The 17,368-nt window shown below is 33.3% G+C and overlaps 1 protein-coding gene across 1 annotated transcript in view; it reads left to right on the top strand.

The window, feature by feature from the left end:
• LOC138136430 (acyl-CoA Delta-9 desaturase) overlaps positions 1–15,536 on the top strand; it is a 44,332-nt gene extending 28,796 nt beyond the window's left edge. Inside the window, exons 3-6 of the mRNA XM_069055623.1 lie at positions 4,187–4,317; positions 13,230–13,435; positions 13,491–13,676; positions 13,737–15,536. Of these exons, the coding sequence (XP_068911724.1) occupies positions 4,187–4,317; positions 13,230–13,435; positions 13,491–13,676; positions 13,737–14,052 (839 nt within the window). The 3' untranslated portion in view covers positions 14,053–15,536. The remainder of the gene's footprint in view (positions 1–4,186; positions 4,318–13,229; positions 13,436–13,490; positions 13,677–13,736) is intronic.
• Positions 15,537–17,368: the final 1,832 nt, after the last annotated feature.

Below are 17,368 nucleotides of genomic sequence, written 5' to 3'. Positions count from 1 at the left end.
TCGCTTCTTTCAGATCGCAGTTTTCTCATTTAATTTTTTGCAGTTTTGTTACTAATATTTTCATGTACTCGCAACTTTTTCCATTAAATTAAACTGATTTTTTAAAACAGGAGAGAGAGTCTCTGATTGGTTCTTGTTTTGTGTTTATTAAATTGTAGATGATTAATTTGTTACGTTACGAGTCAAGGAATAGTTGATACGTATCTCCACATTTACTTAATTTCATTATGTTAATTTTTATATTTATTATTTTGACATTTATTGTAATTGTATAATAACAAAATGGTAATCTTGATTAGTCAGAATGAAGTTTTGTTATCGGCCCAACACTCATTTACTTTTTTATGACATTTTTGTACAACTAGAATTGTAAATATGGTTTATCATGGACAATAATGATTTATGGTTTACTTCAGCGTTTTCCTAACCTCTCAGACAGCAAATGTAAATTCTGCAATTTATTGAACTGACAAAGTTACAGGTTCCAATCCAATATAAAAATAAGAATGTATTTCCTTGTGAAAGAAAATGAACATGATGAAAAATGCAAAAACGGAATTAACAATTTTTCAATCTGTTTCTATATCTGCTACTTATTTAAAAAAATATATAAAGAAAGAATCCAATTTGGCACTTACAAGTTGTTAACAAAAGAATCAAAATTCGGGGTGGGCTCTCACATAAATTTGGACATTTTTCTTGACAAGTTAACCAAAAATTAGTTAGTTAGTTAGACATTTTCAAATTGTTCAAAATGGGGTGTAAAATTTCCATAACAACCCGTTGCTTCAAAATATAATTTTTTAAATTGTTCCAACTGGCCCATGAACTTTAATAGCTATTTTCAATACAAGTGAGCAAAGTAGTGCATATTTAATCACGAGCACGGAAGTTGGGCGTCCGAGCCGTAGGCGAGTGATTAAATGTACGAGGCGCATCCAGATACTAATACCCGTTTTGCTTTTCTACAAAAACTATTTATCCAATTATGTGACACCAACACACAATGCATTTAGCATGAATTTTCCTAGAAGTTTACCCCAAGCAATTTCACGTTTCTTCGTCAATTGAAATCTAAATAACAGGTTACAAATTTAAATGTCAAAAATAAGACAAGCTTTAGTTACTAATATTCAGAAAGTATTTTAAAAACAGATTAAAGAAACTTTCAGTACAAAATATTTGGCGCCCTCTCCCCTCTATCCACAAACTCTCAAAACATTCACTTTGCTCACTAGTGAGAAAATATTATTTCTTTACTAGTGATTCAATTGCCATCTTTGCTAACTATTTTCATGCATTTTTTTTTTATAGAAATGACAGCTGTTTGAAAAACTTCTAATTTTTAAATCCAAATTCATTACTGTTTTTCATATAAATAGCTGGTATCAGTTGTTTTCTAACCATAAATTACCTCGCATCAACACCTATTAATCAGTCCCAAAATTGCAATTTCCCTTGAGAGATTCCATGCAATATGGCGTGCCTTTCAATCTGTTCATTATCAATTTCAAGGTTGCACGTCTAGCTCGTTCATTTTGTAAATTTCATACTTCGACAGTGTAAATAAGAAACACAGCCGTTAGACTTTTTCAATGTAAAAGAGATAAGATAAGAATTTGTGTAATCCCACACATTTTGTTGATGTTGGCAGTCCCTCTAGGTAGAGTAAATGCTTCTTCCTGTGCCAGCATAATGGCACGGAAGTGAGACTGAAATTTGGTACGTTTCCATTGAAACCTTTTGACAGACAACATGAATTGGACATTTAATTATTATCGTCATTTTTGAAAGTACTGTCTAGGTAACAAAACGGTTATTGTCGGGGGAAATGAGTCGTTGGGAACTAGACAAACTGACGCCGGAGGATTATTAGCGACCAATACTCTCTATAGCATATCGATATTAATTTGGAACAGGTTCACGGCTGTTGTTCTCGTATTTTATATTGTTCTCTTGACGACATTGTTAATACGAAGGAATAGACCATGGCGCCGACCGACATGTAATCTAATCGTCGTATTTTCTTTAATTACTGCTTTATTTCGCACAAAAACGTCAATATCGTTCAGCAAACTTGGGTCGTGGTTGGGGCAATCAAGTGTGACTAGAATTTCAGTGGTCTGAAAATAGTGAGCAAGAGGGCAATTGAATCACTAGTGAGGAAAAAATATTTTCTCACTAGTGAGCAAAGGTAACGTTTTGCGAGTTTGTTGATAGAGGGCGCCAAATATGTTGTGGTGAGAGTTTTTTAAATCTGGTTTTATAACCTAACTCAAAATTCAAAAAGTGACAAAAAATGCTGCCCGAAATTTCGATTCCGCGACTCTATTTTATGATCATGGACAAAATCAGATCAACACGCATGAGTAAATCGTACGGTTGGGGTCCTCGCCTTCGGCTCAGACGCCCAACTTCCGTACTCGTGATTAATTACACTACTTTGGTCACTTGTATTGAAAAAAGCTATTGTCCTTCTTGGAATTTCAACTTGCCACGTAGTGTGTCAGCTGACAAACTGACAAAGTATTTTAAATGCTGAGTCGCTCTTTTACAATGTATAGTTGTAATTAGTTGTATCCAATAAGTGAATCTTCAATCAACAAAAATATTCTTTGAAAAAGAAAACACTACCTGACTTTAGGCCTGTCAGAGAAACCATTTCTACTGACATAATTTTACAATACTCTGTGACCGTTTTAAACAATGCCTTGTCCTGGAGAGCTTTTGCGTAGAAGTGACGCGAATTATATTTAGGACAATCCAACCACTGGTTTATATTAAGCAAGTAAATTGATTTAGAACAGCGGCGCCTTGTGAAATGCGAGTTATTGATCCACTAAAAAATGAAGTTTTCTATTTGATATTTATTTTCAACATTTTTTTTATCACCGATTTTAGCACAAGGAGTTTAGACTCGTTGTGTTATTTGGCAGATGTTGAAAAATTACATTTCTTTGATACGATTCGTCTTGAAGTGATTTAGAGACACTGATGAACATATACAGTCGTATATCGCGTACGTGAAGAAAAAATATTTTTTATCAAGAGTGATCTGACTTTTCTTGGAAATTGAACTCCACCCAATTCTGTTGTGAGTCATCGCCTGGAAAACCAACAATCTATCGACCAAAGACAGGAAATATGGAAATTATTACGATATCATCAAGTTTTGTTGGTGTTGATGACAACGAAAAAAATTCATTTTTAATTCAAGTGGTTCTACGAGTATACTCTTGCTAAAATTATACTAGGTTGGGAAATGTTTATAACCTGTGTTCAAACAAAAAAAATGTAGTCAAGTGATCTGTCAAATTATAAATGTCAAACGTCATTTATTCAGCGAACAAACGGTGATATGAGTGATTTCTCCTTTGCAAACACAGTTCCCTTCAGAACTAACCAACGAGTTTTTCTAGTTTTCTTAGTACGACACAAAGGCCCTTTACCTTAAATTAATAATTTAACTACACTAAAATGATTGTCAAAGTGAGGTTATGTATCTGAGATAGAGAGAAAACACTTCCCTGTAAGATTATTTGAACGCTCGTTATAAAGTTTAATATGGTATACTCGTAGCACAAATTGGATTCTTGTCAAAACACGTGATTTTATTGTGGTTTCCGAATCGCGGATCTAAGGGCAAGCGCTCACTAGTCCACACTGTACGCTCTAAAAGTTTCGGAAAAAACTTCCATACAGGAAAATCTTATTTATAAGGTGTGTTTTTTTTATCAGAGGACAAAATCTTTCGTTGCGATCCTTATGAATGTCTACAAAAAAAATTGGGATTGGAAGCTTTTTACATTATGATACTACAATAGCACTATATTGGTTCGGATTTAAAAATGTTTGCTCTAGTTATTTTTAAACTACAACGGTCAAGATTTATTCAACAAGACGAGTGTTCTAAATTGATTTTGTCTGTGCGTTATAAGTATCCACTTATGATCGTAACATGGATTAGATATTCACGCGATAATTTACTAAAACCTTTTCAGAATGTCAGTATTTCGGAAAGTGTAGTACGTATTAAGAATGACATTAGGAAATGCAGGATTATCTATAATTTGTATTTAAGTGCTCGGTGCAAATAAAACGTTTCTATTGGCAAATACAAATATGACAGAAGCACCATTCTTTACTGATTTAACAAAGTATTATTAATTGTTTCATTTTGTTCTAGCATTCCTAACGATATACTTCTCAGGGTTTGGGATCACCGCTGGTGCCCACAGATTATGGTCACACAGAGCTTACAAAGCAAAGTGGCCACTTAGATTACTTCTAGTCTTCCTTTTTACAATTACGGGTCAGGTAAGTGTTCATTTTCTCTTCAATTCAGAAAGACAGAATAATCTATATACAAGTACTTTGTAAAATAATAAGTTTTTTTCACTACTAGTCTTAGAAGGCGTCATTATTGAGTCGCGAACTGAACCCAGAAGCAGAATTTCTCTCCTCCTGGTTAATAAATTTTCATTATTAACCAGTGGTTAATAATGAACAGCCGTCACCTAGCAACGAAAGATTTTCGTTGATTACATTGGTTAATGTAGACGATTTTCATAGCAACCGTTGAAAAATGAGAACTCGGATCGTCGCATCGGACAAACAAATTTAATTAATAATTATTATTAGAAAGGGTTTTAACGTAGGTATCTAGTAGTCGAAAAAATTGTATTTAAACCACGGTGGAGAAGTCCCTTATAGCTTTCGCGCCTTACATCCCTCGGCGCGCCTCGGGGTCTAATCTTGGCGCTCTGGCTATAATCATGAACTTCTCCACCTTGGTGTATAATATACAATTTTCGCCTTCATCGTTTTTATTAGATTCTTACATTGATTCAAAATTCATTTTCAAGAAAAATGTTTCTAAAACACTTTTGCCTTTAGGTTCGAATTGTAGAGTTTTAGTGGGAATTGATATTCCGACAAAACAGCACCGCAAAATGAACGCGCGACGAAACGGCGCCGCGACAAAACAGCGCCACGGCTGACAGCACCTTTACAAAACAAGACCAAATTAGTCATTTTCTAAAGCGAATTGTAAAAAATTGACAATAATAAATTTATTATCAAAATTACCAAAACATTTTTAGGCATTGAATTTCCATGTCGGAGACGTCAAGAAAAATAACGTTTTCACTATATTCCTATTTGGATGGTACTTTTTTCTTAGAACACTGTTTTATTTCGGCGCCATTTTGTCGCCGTGTTGACGTTATCACAGTAGATTTACTCATTCTACTACTGTGACGTTATCATGCTCAACTGTAAGTTGTAAACTTAGCCAACTATGATCTCGTAAATAGGACCAATTCTATTTAGTTTGCTTCGCGTTAGAGATGTCCAAAGGAAAGGTAGTTCTGTAACCAATTTTGACCCCATACAGGGTGTTATTGAAAGTTGTACAGATATTTTAACCACGAGCTTCATGTAGAACTCGGAAAAAAAATATGTATATTAAAGCATATTTCCTATAGGTTACTTCGCATTGGCGTACATTTTATAAAACATGATATACAGGGTGTATTTTTAAAATTTGCCGAAATTTTACCTACGAGGTTGTAGGACAACGTAGAAAACTAAAAGCAATTTTAAAAAAATGTAGCTCAAAAAATAAATGTCATTTTATTTTTTGACATAGAATTTTTTATATATTTTTTCCGAGTTCTACATGAAGCCAGTAGCTTGTGGTTAAAATATCTGTACAACTTTCAGTAACACCCTGTATACTGAGTTTTAATGTAAAATTGCTTTTTCGGAGTTGTAGTTTTTTTTATTTTCACGAATAAAGTGCCATCAACGGTACTTGTCAAAAATTAATTTAAAAAATAATAACACTTTTTGTTCTTTATTTGGCAAAAATTGAAACGGATGTTGTAACAAAAACTGATTCCTAAAATTCTCAAAAAATCAAAATACAAATTTTGCGTACGGGCGCTCAAATTAAATTCTAAACAATATTTCCTGATAATTTCCTTCCTTATTCCTAACGTCAAGCAAAATACCGAGAATCGCAGTTGGCTTGATTTGCAACTGGCAGTCTTCAAAGCTGTACTTCATAAATTTCTACGACTGCAAAAATGCAAATCTCCACTTTTACAGATAACGAAAATATCTTATTTGATTGTAGAATATCAAAATACATTGCGATCAACAATTATTTAGATCAAAGAAGCCTTTGAGATTTTGGGCGTATGTCCAAATCTACTTGAAGTTCAGACGAACAGATGCTCTGTATTTTTGGTTGCATATACCTGTTTCAATTTAAATTTGGAAATTTTTGCTGAAACGGCCAAACAGCAACAGGGCTGTATGTCCATTATCCGTTATTGAAAAACCATTACGAAAGTAAGATTCAATGATGAATCTTTTGTGTTCTATCTATCTTTGCGTTAAAATTTGATTAACAGTGACAGTTGTTTGACGTTTATTAGCTGAGATACGAAAAATCTGACACTGTCAAAGTCATAGCCGCCCCTTATCTAAGTAATTGATGATGGCACGGTATTATTCTTAGTATGAGCATTGAGATCTGCCTCAATAAGTATAAATTTGCGCAACTACACTGGATGATGTCATAATCTGTCGGGAAATGATTTATTGTAGACCATCTGCCGATAAAAAGTTGTTTAAACAAAAACTGCAAATGTAGTGAGTATTGTACTGTTTTTTATTTATTTGATGTTGATGAGGCCTTTGACTCTTCTGACTTCATTCAAATCCAAGATTAAATATATATTAATTAACAATGCTAAGCAACACTTACAAAATTCAATTATGTGACAAAAATCAGTTGATTCCTCTTTGACAAAAGATTTATCAATTTGATGTCTGTATTGTTAGTGTCGAGTTTGTTGTTGATACTTACGTTGCAAATAAGTTCTCAGGTGCTCGAAAACAATTCAGATTAAGATCTTTACTCAATCACCTTTACGTTATTGTTGGATTACCGGAAATTATTGCGGGTGTGCAGCAAATCTAAAAGAACATGACTATAGTTTTGCCACAAAACAACAACAAAAAATTTGGAAAAAAATCATTTCAACAGGAACTGGTGTGTGAAGTCGTCCACCAAGGTGAAAAGTTGACCAAGAATTAAACATGTTTCATTTTTATTGCATGTGCTATAAATAACGACAATTGCATAAAGTAGAATATATGGAAAAGTAAGGGAAATGGTAGTTGCTATTTAAAAAAATGAAGTTTTCTACATTTTTTGATTATCAATTTTGCAAAATTGTAGTAGACGCATGAAACATAAAAAAATGTTACTAATGGAGCAAAAGATCGGCTAAAGTTTTAGGAATTCCGGAAAAAAAAAAAATTATTTATTTCCATTGGTTTAGGAGTTATAAATTTTTTAATGAAGCCCTGCAACCGCGCTTTTTTGCGAATGACAGGTCAAAAACGATGACAGATAAGAAAAGGACGTTCCTAAATTCAAAATTTAACGTAGAATCCAAATATTAAATCAAAATGGGGCCTTTCCATTTAAAAAAACAAAGACGGCGCCGATTTCCGGAAGTGCCGCCATTTTGATAATATTTTATTTGAACTTGGAGCAGTCGATTATAGACCAAATTTTTTTATCGGATCAAATTTTCAATTTTACGAAAACTTTTTGCTTTGACGATTTTACGAGTTGAATTTAGGCATTTTTATTCTGGTTAGGCCCGAGAGCTTTAGCTCGAGGGTTTAACCTTTGAAAAAAAAATGCCCAAATATCAACGAGTAAAATTGTCCAAAGCAAAAATATTTAAGTGAAAATTGGGAAATTTATCATATATAAAAATTAGGTTGTGTTATTTTTGGCAAGATTAATTCCAGAATACAAACTTTAACGTTAGGTAATTATTTATTTATAATACAGTTATTAAAAAAACAATTTGAGAATCTGACAGGAGTAGCATGCAATTTTAATCACTTTTGACAGATGACAGAGTTGTAGGACGTTTTTGCCGTGATAAACATTTTTGATTGGATGAAAGCAAGCGCTCTGATTGGCTGAATACGCACGTTTGATGTACTGTTGCGGCCAAATAAAACTGGGCAGCAATTTTTTCTATTGTAATAAAAAACTAGTTTTTCAAATTGACATCATCCGTCAGTGTTATGTTGTGCCCCAGATATGGGTCTCTTGTTACCCGAGAAACTTTCATTTTAAAAGCCTGAATTACCAAAATTTATAAAGATGACAAAAATGTCAATTTAGTGGTCGCTTTTATTTGGCCGCTACTGTACGTGGGAATTAATCGTGTATTGGTACATGAGACAGATTTGAGACGGTTCGGCTCATGATAAGATCGATTTCTAGTGAATATTTTTATTATTTTTGTTTTGTCCGTTAACAATTTATGATCTAATCTGTCATCATCGCTAAAAGTAAAAGCAAATCACACTAAATGTCCGCAGTCCCTATTTTCACTTTCAATGGAAAACTTTATTACAAAATGGATTTCGTAACAACTGATTTATGATATTTTATAATATTACTACAATAAAATCTACCTAATGAAAACCTGGACAGTGTGGCGTTGAAAAAAATAAACCATTTGGAGCAGTGTAAAGTTTGAATTTCCCGCCGTTTGACACGAATGACATATCTTTATGTTTAATCGGCTCATGTTTGTTTTTAGCAAAGGGTGCCCTTTGATATTTGCTTCGAGAATAGGAATCGTTAGTTATTTTATTTGTAAAACATTACAAAGAAAGAAAACAAAACAGAAAGATGTTTTGTTTACAAATTGTAGGTTAGCTGCCAACATGCTCCAATTACAACTGTCAATTTACACTTTAAAAAAGAAAAACAACGCCTTCCCAGCCCAGGATTTCATTTGAACGCCCGATATAATATATCTACCTATTGTTTCCTTCCTTGCAAATATTTCCGCTTTGTTAAAACGCTTTTCTGAATCAAATCTAGTGCGAACCAGATTTAACTGTTGACAGTAACCGCTATTTGTTGGAATTAATGATTATTGATGGACTATTTCGATTTCTACGACTGCTATATAAGTAATTGTGAGTAATACCACGTTCCAAGAAGTATATGTCTGATAATGTATTTAACATCAATGATAAAGTGTTAAATTTAAAAGCACAGTTTCAAATTTGTCGAATGGCAAAGAATAGTGTTTGTCAATCTTGTAAAATCCAGTCAGTCAATAAGCGTGAAGGAACTGGAAGATTTTCGCGACTTTATCGGACGTTACGATCAGTCCATTAAAAAATTATTAAGCTTGCAAGCTTTTGTTGTAAATTAACTAATGTGCGTGTATGTGGTGTTCGACGAATTCCGATCGATACCGGCGAAAATGTAGGCTAAAGAAACATAACAATGTACGCTTATTAGTGGTTGAAGGGTAGAAGGAATAATAGTGTCTGAAAGAAACTACTTTTAAAGGTAACCCACTTATCAGTGTTTTAATTAATGCAAAAAGGTTAGAGTCGAAGGTCAAAGTGGGTTATCAGGGTTTAACTTTATCCAATTATCTTTACCATATAAAAGTTCCGGCTATTAGTTTTTTTATGGATGAATTAATTTAGATTAAGGAGTAGATTGCTTTTAGCACAATAAAGTTAAAAATAAATAATATCTTCCTTTCTACATTGAAAGTTTGAATTTTTATCTCTTCTTTCTGTGTCAACAGTGTAGATATCTGATGAAAGCAGAACACCGAAATTTAATGGAGCACTTAGTGTTCACACTTTATTAATTCCATCAGATATGTACTTTATTGCTGAAGAGCGTTTCGGCAGCAAAGTTGTCATCATCAGAGCGACAATACAAGGATTCTAGTAAAATTGTAGTTTTTGTATTGCTGTCGAAACGCGCGTCAGTACACTTTTGTGCTAAACCGAAGCTGACGCACGTTTCAACAGCAAAGTTGTTCAATTAATCAAAATATTCTCTTCCTAGTGTTAAAAGGAACAAAATTAACCTAAAAGAGATGTATACCGTTTAACACTACTGTTATTAGTCCCAAGGGAGGTTAACCCTTTCGGTAAAAACTGATTTTGATAAAACTTTGTACATTTATACAAAGTGTTTCTAAAAGAACGTATATCAAGAGTCCTGTGGAAGTGTGCGGTTCTATAATTTTATTGTGCCAAGCTATGTCGAGCCGTTGAAGCTGTCAAATCAGATGTCAACAGTCAAATGTCAAATTATTAAATCTTATATTATTATTTGAAAATACATTACATTTATTTTGATGTATAAATAAATTATTTTATTGTTTTTATCAAATTTTTCAAATTAGACTACAAAGAAGAAAGTCTAAAATTTTGCACAAGAAAGTAGATAAGTTTCAAAATGCTTTCAAAAACACGTGTGGTATAGAAAATCATCAAGAAATATAAAAAATATTTCAGTAGTATTGAAAACATTTATTTTCTACTCCTGTTGTATAATACTGTAATTATTAAAGTGTTTTTTATTACATAACAGGGGTTATTACTCACTACCCACGACTCGTTGAATAATAATTTCAAAACTCACGACAAATATCATAGCAACTATTTTATGAAGTCCAATTACAAGTTTTAATGCAATGGTATCAAGTAGGTATGTAAAATAATAATTGCAAAACGGCAGTTTCAAATGTCAGTTTCAGTTTGTCTAATAATGAAACTTATTTATCAATTTCTCTTCATAGTCTACTCGTGGGTAATGGCTATTACTCACTCACTCTTCATAGTCGTAGAAAAAGTATAATATTCCACTCGGGTGAATTACGTCACTCGTCTTCAGCTCGTAACACAAAATCATCCTTATGAGTAATACCTGCTCCTACTATTTCATATGATTCAAAATATGGTCAAGATAAGTCAGCAAAACTGAGAAAAAGTGAAGAAAAATTGTCTAAAAAAATTCAGCTTGTATAAGTGCCCAATTATAAACGCCTTTGTTCTTGAAAACATTAGATTTTTTTTTAAACATAAATAGCCAATTTCACTCAAGCTCAGTCGTTGTTAAAGGAAATTAGGTTAAGAGTAATTGTGTCAAAATTAATGAAATAGAATTTTTTGGGTGGACTTTTATTTATTTATTTTAATTAGAAAATTTGTAATAATAGCATCACATGTTGGGTAATTACTCCCAAGATGATTTCATCGTACATCTGTTAGTCTACCAATTACACTATTCAAATATGTTAATAATCATTTCTAATGGCTGCAAAGCAAGTTAAAGACCTAAATATTTCTTTGACTGTAAGTGTAGTTTGTGTGACCTAAATAAAGTACATACATAATCGATTTTCATTTTGTGTTGTGCACAAATAATTTATTTCACGTTACATGGTACAAAAACAGTAATCCACTAAAACACACAAATTGCTGGCGACAATTACATTACACCATCGTAGTGTCGACATGGCGGCGCTGCTGAATTGATTTTACTCAATTTGTATTTGATAAAAGATGTATTAAAGTATGATTAATGCAATTTTTGTGTCGTATTGATCATGAATGTGTCAAAACATAAGAAGAGAGGCAAGGGAAAAAATCTACGTACAAATTTATAAACCTAAATTGCTTTTGATAAATGAGCGGAAAAAAACCCACTGAAATGGAATGATTTTTTTATAAGTCTGCTTTTAATCTATTTCAATGTATTGTAGGATTGTTTTTCTCCTTTGCGTTTTTAATGACTGTTAAAACACCAAAAACAGTGTTTTAGTGAAGGTTATTGCGATACTTTTTTTAGGACCTTTTTTTGTCATATTGGCAGTATCACGCAATTTCTGCTAGTGGACCTTGAATATCCAACGTTTTATAGGTTACAAAAGGGGTATCATATTGCAAACAATAACAATCAAAACAGAAGTACCAACCCAAACACCATAGACAAAAAATCCCATGTGTGATGTGAAATTTCGTTCAAACAGAAATTTTCACAAAACTAAGAGAGCAAAGTAGAAAAATACTGTATTATTTACACCCGTTTTATAGACGTTTTGTCGCACTTGCAACCTTAAAGCACTCCTCGCTACGCTCGTCGTGCTTTAAACCCGCACGTGACAATATACAGTCTTATAAATAGGTACTATCAAGTACCATTAAAAGTGATACATTTAAAAAAAAATGAGACTTGAATATTTTGTATTTTTGAAGCTTTCTTAATTTTTGGGAATCAGATTTTTGTTCTTCTTTTTCAAATAAAGCTTTCTATCAACACACCTCTTACTTCCTAACAAATAACAGTTGCAAAGAGTTTTACAGATTCCTGTAAGAATCTAATTAGATCAGGTGTCGTTGATAAAAACCACATATTTTTCCACATTTTTATTCTTTAGAAGCGCCCGTACTGTGGCGCCCTCATCGGCGAAAATTGGCTCTTTCTCGGAAACATTTTCGCAATGCTTTTTTAATGAAATGAACAGGCCGGTTATTAATTATTATACAGCAGGTCGTGATAAAAACACTAATTTTGGTTTTATGATGACGTCTTAGTTGTTTTGCTTGTCATTTTCTTTAGTTTTTCTATATTCTAATTAGGTTTTTTTATGTAACAGTCTCTATTAAAAACCTGTCACTCTTGGACTCACATACCTAATCTCTGTTTTTCTATTTGGTACCACAATATACAACAAAGCGGCAAAAATCAAATATATTCGAATTCCACAGGACTATTGATGATATACCTACATTCTTTTATAGACACTTTGTATTTATATCGAATACAAGTAAAAATGTGTTCCAGTAAAAAACCTCAATAGAAGATATTAATTGTCCTTCTCAATCCTTGCCCAATTTTAAACGAAATAAGTATTATCTTTTTCAAAATTGCCAGAAAAGTTCTAAGCATTAAAAAATTGTGATATTTTTACTAATATAATTTATGAAAACCGACAGTCCAATAACAATTACAAGGATACAAGATATAAAATATGTATATTTAGTTTCTATCCTCATGTGGTCTACCTCACAGTGAAAACTCTTTCGATAACAGCTGTAGAGTGACCCAATAACTGTGATTGTTATTCACCATTAATAAATGATTACTACAAAACGGTACCGACACACACAATAATCTGAATGTTTTTAGGGAATTTAGTAAACAACATTCACACTATTGATTGTAGGAATATTTGACACTTGAGTAAAGTTCTGAAATCGCCAATAAATCATGAAGAAATATTTCCCTTCGCACATATTTATTTGTTTAAAATTTAAGCTTGATGCGTCTATTTTCCTCAAAGTTTGTTTTGTTACAGAGGCATGTTTACGCTTGGGCCTTGGACCACAGGGTTCACCACAAGTACAGCGAAACAGATGCCGATCCGCATAACGCTAAAAGAGGCTTCCTCTTCTCTCACGTTGGTTGGTTGGTCTTAACACCTCATCCAAATGTCGTCGAGAAGAGACAAGCCGTGGACATGAGTGACTTAGAAGAGGACCAAATAGTGATGTGGCAAAAGAAGTATTCAACACTCCCAAGTACATTTTGGACACTTTACTAATCACTTTGCTTCCAGACTGTATCCGCCACTATTTTTCATATTTGTAATTTTCCTCCCCGTCTTCATTCCGGTCTATTACTGGAACGAAACCGTCTGGAATTCCTTCTGGGTGAATTTCAACGCTAGATTTTGCATCACTCTAAATATCGCGTTTTTCGTGAACAGCGTTGCGCACATGTGGGGCCAAAAACCGTACGACAGGTGTGTCATCATCATCATCTCCACATAATTTAATTTAACATAATTGGTTTGTTATTTTAGGTACATTAGTCCTGTTGAAAATTTAGCAGTATCGTTGGCAGCTCTGGGAGAGGGTTGGCATAACTACCATCACGTCTTCCCGTGGGATTACAGAACCGGCGAGTTGGGAAATGCCTACAACCCTTCAACCACTTTCATAGATTTCTTCGCGAAGATCGGGTGGGCGTACGATTTGAAATTCGCCTCCAACACCATGATTGCAAGGAGAGCGAAGAAGAGCGGCGACGGAAGTCACATTTGGGGGTATGGAGATGCGGACATAGAAAAGGAAGATCTGGAGGAGCTCGTCAAGATGGAAGACCCAAAAAATAATTAATTTTTATTGCCAGTGATCAGTATTAGCTAGTAACAGTAATAGGTATTACCTTTTTTCTTCTGTCGAGTTGCTTGTTTAGCTTGTCTTACTTTATCAAATTGTTAATACACATTCTCATGATTTGCTGAATACAAATAAATAACACTTGTGCTATTTTTTGAACAGTTAAATCTTGTATTTATTGCAATCTTCTAATTTTTCAAAATATCTCCTTGGAACAGATAAAATCAGACAGCTGCAAATCAGAAGAGGAAGAATACCCAATAAGTACTTATAAGCATAGTTTAAAGTGTATTTTGTCTTGGTAAATCTACAAAGGGCTTCCTTTTGCAGCATACCCTTAATTTGAATTTTTTTCTCACTTACGCTTTAAATCGGTAAAATTTGGGTGCAGTTGATGGTTTTACATAATTTCTTTTCAATTACGTTGTAACAGTATTGTTTGTTGTTTCATGAGTCCAAAATTGTAAAATGTTACTTTTTTTATGTTACTTAGTTTTGACACGTGGTCGATTCAAGGAAATTCTCTTACAGTTCAAAAGATTTGCTTCTTTTCCTTGAACGTGCACGTGACTTAGTCTGTTTTTATTTTATTAGCACTTAACGGTGTTTTTGTTAAGTCTGAAAAACAAAATAAAGCGTTGCAAAAATGTCTTTTGTATTTCAAGAACTAATTTGATGTTTTCAAACATCGTAGATTGTTGTTAATTATCTGGAAGCACCTATTGTTTCCTCAAGACAACAATAGCACCCATTACAATCGAAAAATAGAAAGTAAATTTGTCAACATTCGTAAATTAGGCTTTCGTAATTCTCATTATCATCAGACCAGATAGAATTGCAGTGCAAGAACTTGAAGAAATGGATTTGAACTTTTAACGAATCTAGAGAAGAAGATTAAGAAACTGGTTGTACATCTTGATGATTAGTTACCTCTTTGAAGTGGCTGGCGATGGTGGCAATAAACTGTTAATTGATGATGCTCGAAAGTCTAAAAATGTTTGTTTACAATTCTTCATAATTGTTCATAAAGTAAAAGCAGGAGGTGCAGACAAGTTGACAAAATATTATCTGTTGTGTTAAAACCACCAGCGGCTGTAATAGAGACAGTTTACCTGAACAATCTTTATTCTTAGTTTGAGAAACGTTTGCAGGGTTGCGGCAAGCAAAGAGACATCATAGGTTCCGGTAGTTCCCCCGGGTTTATCATTTCAGACGTTCGAAGCTTTTAGATTCATTTCTATTTTAAAACGCTGATTGATAAATTAATAGACCTGTCTTAAGTTATTTTGTTTGTAAAGCTTCTATCTACTATTTTTTAGTCGTCCCTAGTCTCATTTACATTTGAAATAGTATTTACATTGCTGGGCTTAATTAATTAAATAGAATACATAAAAATAAATATTATATGGCTGTTAATGTTTCTGTATAATTTTTGTTCGCACACCTATATTATAAATATTAATAAAATATAAATAACCTGATGTGGTCATAGTAAAATTTTCTTTTGCGGACAAATAAATAAAAAAAAGAAACTGGCTGGAAGAAATTGCTTAGCAATTGCTTTAAAAAATTGTTAATAGAATTTCTGCATTTAATGAGAAGGAAATTTTTTGCAAGAAAATATTTTATGAAGTATGCAGATTATGGAGACTACTTAATATTATCTACTTGATAATACTAACCACAGAAAATGGCATTTGTGGGTTTAGAAACAGAATTTTGACATTCGCGGCGGATAACATTTTCTTTCCTCGACTATCAGGATGAATGGTGGTTTAAAATGATAAAAACACCTTAGTGAAATAAACCAAAATTACACTCGTAAGTCCTGTAGTGTCTTTGGCCCAATATCGTGCAACTTCGCAGGATCTTCTTGTCCCTTTCAATCCTGAGTGCAAGAAATTGCAAATAACGTGCTGAGCTTCAAAAAAAGGTCCTAACCTAACTTCCAGTCCCAAAAAATTTCTTTTGAAGAATGTGGAGCAAAGAAGATGATAGCTCAGAAGTTAGGAAAGAAAAGCAGCGGCTAGGTCAATCAAATAAGCTTGGAATACGAAGACCAAATGTGATTTAAAAAAAGCAAAACAAGAGTGCTAAATTGTATAGTGATAGATTGCACGTTTCTAGTTTTCTAGTTCCAAAACATAACGCAGTGAAAAATACTAAACTCTACATCTCAATTGTTTTACGCAAGCTAGTTAAATTGAAAGGAAAGAAGAAGGTCAGAAAAAGTGATGCCACCCGCCAAATCTTGGCAAGGGTGGTTGATGGGGATTTTGCCAGTGGCGTATCGGCCATTGTAAAAGACGGGGCGCACTGGTGCATTTATTGTAACATAAAGTAGGTACTATCGGTGGACATTAAAACCTGGGACATCCAAAATTTGCTCATTGTATATCAGACTTTTGAATTGTCACTCAAAATAAAAATTGTCAGTATTTAAAATTAACTCTTTGAACGTAAGAGATGCTAGATCAGTTGTGTTATTATATAAAATCATTGTCAATGAAAAGAACGTTAAAGAACTGAACTTTAACTTGGTGTTTCTGACAATATGTCATAATTTTTATAACCTTGTTTGTAAAAAGCCAAATTTACCCAATGTATATTTCTGATTTTTGACTTTATACAATTGTGACGTTTGTCCCAGGTTTTTATGTCCACCGATAGTACATAAAAACGGTTATAGTATTGCCGTTATAACTTTTTATCTGCTCCGCCCACTAAAATTGACCAATCAGAATCAAAGCCAGATTCAATCTGTACAACTTTTCATCACATTTGCCACGTAAAAAAGTTAAGGTTAGAATTTTGCTGTCAAGTCTACAATTATTGTTTTAGGTTCTAAAAAATAAAATGTTATTAAGACAATTCGAATGTCAGAAATTTTTACTGTGTAAATCAGATCGTCTTAACAACCTATTTGATTGGTAACTAAGAAAATGAAATGGGCGGGGCAGATAAAATGTTACGTTGTCCTTAGTATACCTAACACCTTGTTGCTGAGGGAACGCCACTGGTGCCAATGCGATGCGATACCCGGTGGGCCGTTCAAGGACGTTTACGGTCATAAAAGGTTGCTGACGAAAGAACGATTGGCATCATTTTGATTGCACCACCAGCATATGGCGCCTATCTTCCTCCCAATTTAACTTCCTTGGGTAAAACCCATTTTACCACTTATTCTTATTCTTATTACAATTACAGTAAACGTCTGTAAACCTTCCCGAAATAGAAAAGTTGTTTCCTAGGTTAACAACAGCACATCGTTGACGTTTCTTTGACATTTCCACGGAAAATCTACTTACCAGTA

Source organism: Tenebrio molitor, chromosome 8 (assembly GCF_963966145.1).
Source record: "Tenebrio molitor chromosome 8, icTenMoli1.1, whole genome shotgun sequence".
Lineage (NCBI taxonomy): Eukaryota > Metazoa > Arthropoda > Insecta > Coleoptera > Tenebrionidae > Tenebrio > Tenebrio molitor.
Note: the sequence above shows the minus strand (reverse complement) of the source record. Positions and strands in the feature narration are given on the sequence as shown.